General features: G+C 36.6%; 2 protein-coding genes and 1 non-coding gene across 3 annotated transcripts; 2 read left to right on the forward strand and 1 right to left on the reverse strand.

Annotated features, from left to right (window-relative positions):
• Nucleotides 1-17: 17 nt before the first annotated feature.
• Nucleotides 18-90, forward strand: Trnat-ugu (transfer RNA threonine (anticodon UGU)). The gene has a single exon. It is a non-coding gene; the product is annotated as a tRNA-Thr (tRNA).
• Nucleotides 91-1,715: 1,625 nt separating this feature from the next.
• LOC116287620 (uncharacterized) lies at nt 1,716-4,520 on the reverse strand. Its single transcript, XM_089027952.1, has 4 exons — nt 4,422-4,520; nt 4,054-4,201; nt 2,289-3,393; nt 1,716-2,194 (listed from the first exon to the last, which is right to left on the reverse strand). The coding sequence occupies exons 3-4, from the start codon at nt 3,214-3,216 to the stop codon at nt 1,716-1,718; spliced, it is 1,407 nt and encodes a 468-aa protein (XP_088884078.1). The 5' UTR covers nt 3,217-3,393; nt 4,054-4,201; nt 4,422-4,520.
• Nucleotides 4,521-5,957: 1,437 nt separating this feature from the next.
• LOC116287622 (sorting nexin-10) lies at nt 5,958-11,368 on the forward strand. Its single transcript, XM_031694306.2, has 5 exons — nt 5,958-6,117; nt 6,483-6,563; nt 7,069-7,178; nt 7,998-8,099; nt 8,986-11,368. The coding sequence occupies exons 1-5, from the start codon at nt 5,962-5,964 to the stop codon at nt 9,359-9,361; spliced, it is 825 nt and encodes a 274-aa protein (XP_031550166.1). The 5' UTR covers nt 5,958-5,961; the 3' UTR covers nt 9,362-11,368.
• Nucleotides 11,369-11,465: the final 97 nt, after the last annotated feature.

Consider the following 11,465-nt stretch of genomic DNA (forward strand, 5'->3'; position numbering starts at 1 on the left):
ATGATGTTATCAGCAAGGCCTCTGTAGCTCAGTGGTTAGAGCACTGGTCTTGTAAACCAGAGGTCGAGAGTTCAAATTTCTCCAGGGGCTGCTTAACCTATTTTTGATATTTTTAGAAGCAAGTGAAAAGAACCGTATAAGACGGCGCTGCTCCGTATGACGACGCAATAGTACACTTCCGAGATATGCTTCGCTTGTCATGCACAAAGGTTTCAGTATGAGGCTACGTGCTAAATGCTCAGTCATTTGTGACAGGCGGTAGGAATAAATTTAATTTAGCACGTAGCCTCATACTGAAACCTTTGTGCGTGACAAGCGAAGCATATCTCGGAAGTGGGCTATTATTGGAGTGCTACCATGTGACCAATAAATCTCTTGAGATATAAATAACATTCAAATTGCCGCCATCTTGGTCGATACAGGAATGCTTGTATAGGTAACCAACATGGCGGCTATGACGTAACATGTATCCCAAAAAAACCTTTTCGAAGTCTATTCTTCGTCTTTTTATTTTAATGCCTTCTTGATCGTCATCGAAAACAGCCAGCGAGAAAAACATTCAATCATATTTTACATCTGGCCATTTATCTTCAATTCTTTTCCCCGTGGTCAAGAAAAAATGTTGACACGGAACATGATTTATATGTTAACTAAATTTGGAAGGATGGCAGAAACTATAAGGAGTCGTATGGGAATTCAAGGCTCAAAATCTTCACTTTGAATTAGTGAATCTGAAGTTTTTCCATTGCAAACCTAACATACATGTTTAAAGAGGCAACACTATCGATTTTTTTTGCTCTGTCTCAAGGGGATTATAGAACGGTTCGCGCTCTTGAGTGCATTCTATTTCATGCGATATTTAAAGTCGGGTTTTTGACATTGTCACACCACGAAAGAGGTCTATTAATCACTAACTAAAAGTTCAAGCCGGAAGCCTTTTTTAAAATGAAAAATATGGAGAACTGGTTCCAAAGCAAATTACGATTTACTCCTATTGGTGGGTAAGGCTTTCGAAAATGAAATCCGTTTGCCAAATAAAGTTTTTTTCATCCTTGCAAGAGGCGAATCCATAGGTTACTAGTCACATATTCCTTCATTGAAGTCGAATAACAAGAGTGATGGAGAACTCAAGACTTAAAATGGACGCTAAGTGACAGTCATCCCCTTGAAATCGTTCTGGATTTGCCACTGGCTTGATTAATATTACCATAATTATTTATAATGACACTCAGTGAAAATAATGCGGTTTTATTTACGAAAAGGGTGCTACAAAAACAAGAGGTTTTTAATATGTAAATACCAAGGACGGATCCAGGGGGGGAGGCAAAGGGAGAATGAAGCCCCCCTTTCAGCAGAAAAAACAAAACAAAATAAAACTGGAGAATTAGATGCTTTTTTTATTGTTTTCCGTTGTGTTGACGGAAGAAACTCAATTAGCCCCCCCCCCCCCCTAAAATTTTGGCGGGATCCGCCCTTGAACACATCTCCATGTCATGGATGGAAGAGCTCAAGAGAGGTAAAATGTTTCTTTTAGAGAGGTAAATCAAAAAAAATAAAATTTATATAACTATTGTTCGACATTTTACCTCTCTTATTTACCTCTCTTAAGAGAGGTAAAATGTCGAACAATAGAATATTTTATCACAAGTTCGATTATATAAAATTTGATTATAATGAGAATGAGATAATTTCGTTAGGTAGATCTGTAGTTCATGTTATCCTGAGTGTCTTCCTGATCTTCGAGGAATCTTTGACTCGGATGTTATTCGCCAGTTTGATGCAGAAGACGGAGCTTTAGTTTGTCTGTCATTTCTCCAGTTGTAACGCATCTCTTCATTAGGAGAGTCTCTAGCATTCTCCTTGTGTTTACGCCAACTTAATGGCTGAGCTGTTCTAGAAGAAGACCTTGCAGTATAATCGTGCTGTCGCCAGTTGCTAGACATAGATGATCCAAAACTTTGACATTCCTTTTGACGCCAGCTTAAATACATATGACCTTTGGATGATTCGGCAGATTCTTTGGATCGGTTACGCCAGGACAAACCCATCTCCTCTCTGCAGGATGGACCTCCAGTTCGCTTGGAATTAGAATAATGAGAATTCTTATTTGGCTTGTAATAAAAACGACTAGGTGATGGTATGTGATCTTTCTTTTGGTTGTTTTCTCTCGATTTTCTTTCTGGTTGACTATCATCTTAAGAAATAAAATAGAAGCATTCAATATTCGTTCTAGAAATACATGTTGTAGCATCAGTAACGCCCAGCAGTAACCCAGCAAATTGTCTTACCTTTGAAAGTTGATCTTTCTTTGCTGAACACGAGTCTAGGTGTAGATAAGCCACTGGACTGCAACTCCGCGTCCCTTGTGGATGTGTTAGGAATTACATCTTTACTCCATGAAGTACTTTTGACAACTTTGTCATCTTGCAGTCGTTTCTTTTGCAATGGAACCAGATTGAAGGTCTTTGGGTCGTCTGTCTTCTGTAGGACATGAGTGTCCCATATCTCTTTACGATAACAACTCGAAGTACTGACGTCATGGGACTTTGCTTCACCGACCTCCAAAGATGCTTCTGTAACTTGCAGCTGAGTGGAAGGTTTGCTCTCAACCTGTTTCAGTGGAACCAGGTTAAACGTCTTTGGCTTGTCTGTCTTCTGCAAGACATGAGTCTCCAATCTTCGTACGGGACAGCATTCAGAAGCAACAGTTTCAGTCCTAACTGGTAACTGAACTTTGCTCTCAAGCTGTTTCAGTGGAACCACGTTATAAGTCTTTGGCTTGTCTGTCTTCTGCAAGACATGAGTCTCCAATCTTCGTACTGGACAGCATTCAGAAGCAACACTTTTAATCGTGCAACTATCTTCCATATTCGATTTGTCATCCTTTTGAATCGCTACTTTCTGTTCCACAACGCAGTCATTGTTTTCTTCCTCTGTGATGTCATTTTCCAACTTTAGCTCCTCGTCTCTGATATCACTAGTCAGTGTCGTCTCTTTATAGTCACCTTTTTCGTCTCTTACAACCACCACCACCTTGTCATCAAGTTCTTTCTGTATTCTAACACCAGCATCTTCCTGCCTTGCAGTCTTCTCAACATCTTCCATATACACTTCTTTAAACTCGTCTTGTAGCGATGTTGTTGGAGTTGTTTTCCAGGTGAAGAAAGAACACAACCATCGCCAGTCGTGTAGTACTTTCTGCCGTCCACCCGTCATACAAATCGCCCCTGATCTTTGGTCTTCTCTTTCTTCTGCCTCGCACACCACTCCTCTTTCTTCTCCTGATCACTTTTACTTTGTAGTCAAACTTCTGATATTCTTGTCCAGGGATGAAGGGAACAGACCTTGGTTCAGCTTGACTCTCCTGCCCTTGAATGAAGGGATTCTCTGTAACTAGATAAGGAAAGAGAACCCACCAAATGGTATTCCTTTTAACCTTATAACAAAATTCAGTGCAACCAAAACATTATATTGTTTCTTGGTCCTATATAAGACTTTATGCGTGGTGCTTGCCAAAATGCGACGCATTCGCCTACCAGGGACGTACATGCAATAGTAGGAAATAAATAAGCTACCCGTTGGTGACGACATAGTTAATAAGAGCAGAATGGTTTGGAAACCCTATAGAATACAGCTGTTATTTGGCGAGCGATGTTGAACCGTACCATCACGTGATAATGATCGTGCACAATGAACCAAAGCAAGTATGGCTGAAAATACTAGTTTCCTTATTATAGTTAGACATAGTTAATAGAGCGAAATGGTTTGTAAACCCCATAGAACGGTAGATTTCCCAACCATTCGGCTTCATTAAATATGGTGAAGACAGATCAAATCGTAATAGGACCTTGCTATATATCAAGCTAGCACCTCTTACATTTACCTAAAGATTGCTGCAGTTATTGTCTGTAGTAATTATTCTAGACAATATATAGTTGTTTGATATAGAGAAAGTACACTTGTGATTCTTTTTACCCTTACAGTTTCATTATCAACTCTCGCCCTTGGCCTATGACCAAGTGCATTGCAGTTTCTCTATCTTCTTATTCTTACCTTTAGGCTTGTCTTCAGCCTTTGGGAAAAGCTGAACTGATGTCAGCAGAAGCAGAAAGAAAAATCCATTGCACATACACCAGGACTCGAAATAAGACTCTTCGTTACTTCTCTTCTGTTGCTTTACTCGAACAACCCTTGTTGTCAACTGCAAAGGAAAACAAACCATCTCAATTTTATCATTACTCACCACTACACTTGTCATAAATGTAAGTTCTTTCTTTCACAAAATATTCCTTCTTTATAAATCATATATTTTCACGATATTTTCCTATTCTGTTTTACTTGTTGTGCCTTCCATTTTTCATTAATTAAAAAATATGGATGAAATCCCTCATCCAAATCGTATTTAGTCATATTGTATGAACCTTTATCTTTTCATTTCCCACTTTCACGTTATTTTTTCTTCCGTAATCTTTTCTATTCCTCGCTTTTATATCGTTTTTCCTCCCACAGTTTTCACTAAAAGTTAGATATGATTGAAAATTCTCATCCAACATTCCAGCGATGCAGCAAAGCGCAAGACAAATTACATTCCGAACCACGCCTTTCATTTTCTGATCTCTTTTCTTCACAATTCAGCTCTTTGTCTATTATCCTTACCATGGTTCGTTCTGGTGACTAACGCAAAAATTTCCGACTGTTTTGTTTTAAATTTTCCATCTCGATATGCACTGAAATAATAGATTCTACAAGAACTTTGTAGACTCGCAGTTTAATTCATTAAAAAATAATGAGAATGATCGAGAAAGCTTATTACTGATGTCATAATGTCAGTTAGACATACGTCATCAGTGACGTAACTGATGTGCAAATTCGCGCGCAAATATGCGCTCAGATGCTGATCATAAGCAAATGCGGGCTCCAGCCGAAGAAATAAAAAATAAAAATTGAAAATTTAACTTAATTTAAAATGTTGAAAGAGCAACAATAAAGAAAAAAACTGGAAACTCCATAAATAAGAGGCGTAGGCTACCTCTGTGGTTAGACTCAACTCGAGCCCAGAGTCTTCCAGCTTTTTGATCAGCGGGCTGGCGTTGACGCGAAACAGGAAGGCGCTAGAGAAATATAGGTATACGATGTACACCAGGGGCCCTGCCATTCTTACGTATTGCGCATCCTGAACGAAAGTGCTATACAAAACAATTTTGTACCCAGAGCCTGTGTTTCTTCTGGCCTGCAACGAAGAAAGAGGGCCTGGCATAATCTATTTTTTGGTGCATGCGCAATGTATTGCACAATGACAAAATTCCCTACCGTAACCCCCTAGGGGAAATGTGAGAGTTCTGTGTTTATCTCCGATCAAAATACAAAACATATTTTTGGCAAGTCTTTTAACGTATTGCTCTTATACCTCTTATACTTCGAATTTGCACTAATCTTTTTGAGAGAAAGAACACAGGCCGGGAGAACGGAGCTCAACACTATTGGAAGTTGGTATTGGCAGACTTTGGACTCTGGCGCCCGTGATTTGCCAATGACATTATTACTTACTCGCGTGATCAAGTGAAACTGAGCGTGTTTGGGTTACGGTTCGGAGTGGGGAGGGGAAAGGGATTGTCTGCACAGCAGCTGGCTACTGGTATACCTTGGTTGGGTGATAATGTCTGATAGCGAGGGACGACATTTTTCGGAGCCTTTGAAATTCTAACATTCATCTCATTTTAAATTTAGTAAACCTCACGCTATTCACAAACTCTGCGCTTGGGCTACCTGTGGTCAAACCCAAGTAGACGGTCAAATATATGTGTGGAATATGTGTGCTAATTTCTTCTCAAGTTTTTTTTTCTTTTTTTAATTCTGTATTTGCTTTTAAGATTTAATTTAATTTAATTTTTACTGTAACGTATTATTTTGAGTTGGTCTACACGTCACGCGATAAGATCGAGCTGGTCACATGAACATCACATGATTACATCATCCAAGGACCTCGTCGATCAAAACAGATACAAACAGGATCTCGAACTGGTCGATAGGGGAATCACTGCTACACTATTACGATCCTATTCAAAGAATACACCTAATATAAAGATGACGAGAAGTAAAAAGGAACCAGAGTTTTCGGTGAGTAAGATACACCCAAGCTTAATTTTACAAACATCGGCTTAATTTCGCGCCAATTTAAGATAGTATTGAATTTTCGCCCGAAAAAGAAACGGTTCAAAAAGAAAGCCAATTTGAGGAAAAAAAAATCTTTAAAAATCGGCTATAATAATTTTGACAATATTCGAAAGACGAATGGTCTAAATAAGCATCAAAACTTACTCGGGGTTTAACCTTAGAACTGTAATCGATAAACTATTGTTTGTAGAAACGATGTTTATGAGCTTACGTATTTCTTAGATTCTTGTTATAGATTAATGATTTTATTTAAGCTCATGGATCTTCAAAGTAGTCAATAAATTTATGTTAAATCTTTTTCTTAATAGATTGTACACGTTGAGGTCATAAACCCAAGAATACACAACTGCAGCAGAGGGAGATTTGTGGACTACGAGATTCAAATCGATGTGAGTTGAACAATAAAAGCTTTGAGTAAAATTTTCATTTAGCTTGATATATATATATATATGTACGTCAATAGAGGTAATGATAATCTGTAAAACTAGCTAAAGACCTTACTATTTCATTAACGGGTAATAAGTTTTCTCCTTTACTTTAACCCTTTACGCATCTATCGCCTTCCATCCATACTTAACATTTTTGCGCAATAGAAGAAAATACTAAGGAGGGGGGAGGGGTACCCTACCCACGCACTACAGGATGGATTTAAAGATAAAAACATGAAAGGATTTAGTAATATTTAACAGTTTATTTACTTGAAAGGAATCAAGGAAATGATTATTATACCAACATGTGCAGGGGAAATGTTTCATAAAAGGAATATTTTTCTGTTAAAGAACAATATTTCCCCTCTATAGGATTTCAATTCCATCTTTCAGCTCATTACATATTATGATATTTATAACCTGTTGACATTATATTCCAATTGAGTTTATTTTCGTTTTCTTGAAGACTAATAACATAGCATTTTCAAGAAAAAACTCCTCTGTTAGAAGAAGATATTCAGATTTCATTTGGTTGAGGAACAAACTGTGTACTACAGAGATAAATGGCTTTGCAAGGTGAACATTTTGTCTCTTTGTTTTTCAATATTGAAGAATAATAAAAGATTTAGGAGCTTGGTGAAAGATAGAGGTCCTGACTTCAGCATCTTATAGTTTCTAATCATGTGACTATAAAATTTTTTGGTTTTGCACAGTTCTTGCAAATTTATGGTATAATTATGATGTGGAATCCATCAAAAATATAATTGATAAATATATCTTTACTTTAACCACAGAAATTATCCACATTATTTTTTTACAGCATATTAATTTATTACATAGAGATTATGCTATACTTATAGAATACCCTGCAAATCATATGCAAATACTTAATGTCCATGATTTCTATTGTTGTATGCGTTGTTCTTCGAAGTGTTCCAACAACTGCATATTGTTTGCGGGGTATTCTATAATTGCTCTGTGTACTAAACTGTTTATTGTACGACACTAAAAACTGAGAAAGAGTGCCTGAAAAACAACCATTTTTTACATAAACAAGCAAACTTGAAAGTCACAAGCTCAAACCAATGGAGTGAGCCACACAAAGGAATAGAAGAAAATTCCCTCACTCAGGCATCAGCAAAAAAAAAACATTCAAAACCGGTTTACAGACCATTAATTTCATTATCACTCCGTAATTGCATCAAAAAAATTGTCATAATACGCAGGAAATTGAGTGTGTCATATTATTTTACATATAAAAATTGACAGCTAGTTCATCTAAAATACCTGAAGTTAACGTACAACAACTATGCTGGACACGGAAGTGTTATTTTTATCTTTTTATGCTTTAATTAATGATATTTATTTCTAGTTTTTATTTATTCTTGTTTTTAGTGAATTTGTTGTTCCAAATTTACCTCCAAAAAGACTGTTTGGTCGATTTGAACCCAAATTTGTCCACTCAAGAATGCAGGGATTGAAAGATTTTCTACACAAGTAAGAAAAATGGTTCATATTTATGACAGAATTGATTTGCAGTAGACCAGATATTGACTATACCTCTTAACGACTTTCTGTCCAAAACCAATATCATGATCACAAGGTTTATTTCTCTCTCTCTCTCTCGTTGCAAAAACTGAGTTTATTCTCCTGGGTTCAAACCCAAAATTGGCTTCTCTTCCAACACTTCCCGTTATCAATAGGGAATATTCCTGTAAAGAGAGCAAATGTACCTAAATTGCTTGACATTTCCATTCATCAAATGCTTTCATGGTCTGACCAAGTTGATCATATTACTAAAAAGGTGTCAATGGGCATCAGTGCTTTAAAGGAAGTCCGTTCATTTGTTGCATTTGATACCTCGATTATTAATTATAATGCCCTTATTTTACCATATTTTGACTACTGTGATGTAGTGTGGGGTAGTTTTAATAAGGGCTCAGCTGAAAGATTGCAAAAGCTGCAGATCTACCGGACATTGTCTGATGTCTGGCTGTTATTTTAAGCCCTGTACAGAATACCCCAAACAACTGCCTTGTGTTAAATGCACTCTTAACCACAAAAAGTGTTACTTAAACACCATTATAGTATATGATATTTTCTTAAAACTAAATGCCTGTGGCATTTCAATATTAACTTACTTTTGAACAATAAATCATTGTATTTACAAACTCAGGCTATAAACATTTTCTTAGACCATCAACAGCAAGTTTCTGGCCAGCCAAGATTTATCTATAGCAGGCTGGCAAAAATCAAAACCAATTTCATTAAAAAGTATGGTTCCCCCCTCTCATCTGTGCCTCTCATTCCCCCCTCATTCGATTTCCATGTTACTGTATGCTTATTCCTAATTTTGTTGTATTATTTTTGTTCGACCAACCAGGGTATTAAATAGACGGAAATATCTATCCTTTGTTGGATTACATCTATTTCTTCAAACCGAACTCTCAGTTCAAAAAATCGAAGATTACATCAATGGGAATTTTAAAGAGAATTACACAGTAGAAGAACTTGTTAACTTATCAGAATCGTCACAGATAGAAAAGGCTTTGGATTCCTGTACGCTAAAGACATGCTACAATGTGGTGCTTTCGGACTTTGATGCATTTGTTATGGTTGATTGCCCTCAAGGAGACATGGAGGATGTAAAGTCTTTTCATAGTGCGAGTATAGCGTCTGCCGACAGCAATACAAGTATTAATAACTCCCCCACAGATAATCAGGAATGTTCAGCCTGCATTTATACATCAATCAAATAGAAATCAAGCTATTAGCTTTTTTAAATTTCTTAATGTATTGTACTGAAGAAGGCTACAATACTCTTAAAGCAACTTTTAAGCGTGTGAAAAATGCACACTGGATGCATTTTAGTCCACATTATGATCCAACCTTGTCAGCAGGTTTTCTCCCTTTGAGATGGGCTTCCTCTGGGGTGTGGCAGCCATGTTGACTGAAACAATAGATATTCTCATGCTTCATATTCAAGTGCTTGAGAATAGATTTATGCTGGTTAAAGGCTTGTGTAGGAATAGAGGCTTTGCAACATCAAGTGACAGCAGCCATGTCAGATGGTAGGAACAATACAATCTTTTTTTAAAACAAACACGATAAAAAAAGTCGTGTTTGTTATAAAAATAGTAGGAAGTCTGGTTTTAAACTGACCTTTTGGTAACAATACAATCATTATACATTGCAAATATTCAATTCCCAAGAGCAAAGGAATTTCATTGTTCTCCCATCTAACCACAGGAAGTCCAAGCTTTATTATGGTTGTTGGCATGAGATGGTGCAAAGCCAGGAATAGAGGTTTTGCACCATCACGTGATGGCAGCCATGTTAGATAGCAGGAACAATACAATTGTTTTACACGAGAAAGAATTCAATTCCTGAGAGCAAAGGGATTTTATTGTTCTGCCATCTAACCCTCACAGGCAGCCCAAGCTGTATTATGGGTGCTGGCACGTGATGGTGCAAAGCCTCCATAAAGAGGGCTGCAGCGTGAGTAAGGGCTATTGAGGGGGTCTCTAGCCATAGAAAAAAAGAGACACCTATGGAATATAGAATATCCTTCTTACACAATATTATGGTTGGTGGATACTGTTTGTTTTCCACACTAACTGGGGTGGGGTGGGGATTTTAGGACAAATAATTGAGACTAGCAGGGGAGGGGTGGCTGGTTCTTAAGGTCTAGGAAGTGTGTTTATCATGGTTTCCAAAAGAAAACTCAAAAACTATATCTAAATTAATTTTATTTTTATTGAAATATTTTACTAAGACTACATAATGTTAAATAAACCACATCAAGACAAAGGTATAAATAATATGTAAAGTTGTTATGACTTTTAATTTCACAAAAGAAAAAAAGAAAAATTTATCAAAAAGATAAATATTAGACAACTTAGGCTGAACATGAGTTTTAAAGACAAAATTCTGCCTTTATTTAGGCTAGAGTACAAACACTATAAGTGTGTAACATAAATACCACTAAATACTGCTAAATACTGCTAATCCTATTGTTTTCTATTGTTTAATTAGCACTATTTACTACTAAATAGTGCAAAGTGTTGCACACTTTTAGTGTTTGTACTCTATTAACTTGACTTTTTAATGCAGGCAGGTATGGCAAAGCTTGAGTACGAGCAGGAGGGTCTCTATACCAATTTCAAAACTACTAGGCTTAAGGGTAATCATTAGAGCTCCCCTAAATTTTTATTTGAAATATTTTAAATTTATTTCTACATGTACATCAAAGATTACCCTTGCGGAGAAAGAGAAAGATATATTCAATGCACACCACAGTGTTTTTGATGACCAGATTCATACTTGCTTAACCTCAATCATATAAGTCAGCTTTTATAGACATTTAAAAAGTCCATGGTATTTCAACATTGATAATGTTGACTTCTGTAAAGAATTTGTACTTTACTGCGATTTTAAATATTCTGTGAACTTTGTAGTTACAAGCTGCACACTGTATCTTTTTTTCTTTTTTTCACTGCTGTCAATCAAAACTAATCAGTCAGTACCTTTTATGTCCTTGACTGGCAGCAGTGAAAAACCAATTTCACAAAAGTCGTTGAAATATCTGAGTTCACAGAATATCGAAAACTGCAGTAAGCAGCTTTATAACTGCACACAGGTGCACACTTTCTACTCTTCTGTTCATCAATTGTAGAAGACAACATTGCTTTCATTAGAAAAAAACTGTACTGTATATTGAAACCTTCCAAAATATCACTGTAGTAACATTAAATGATAAAAATCTACAGCTATTTGTTATTAGATCAGAAAGGTTACTATGGAAACAACCAAGGGCCTACCAGCCTCGCTATCATGCTCTTGGTACATTTCAAATGCTTATAA

This window comes from Actinia tenebrosa, unplaced genomic scaffold, assembly GCF_029948245.1.
Source record: "Actinia tenebrosa isolate PJP-AT-01 unplaced genomic scaffold, QUT_ActTen_1.0 PGA_scaffold12__29_contigs__length_12842862, whole genome shotgun sequence".
NCBI lineage: Eukaryota > Metazoa > Cnidaria > Anthozoa > Actiniaria > Actiniidae > Actinia > Actinia tenebrosa.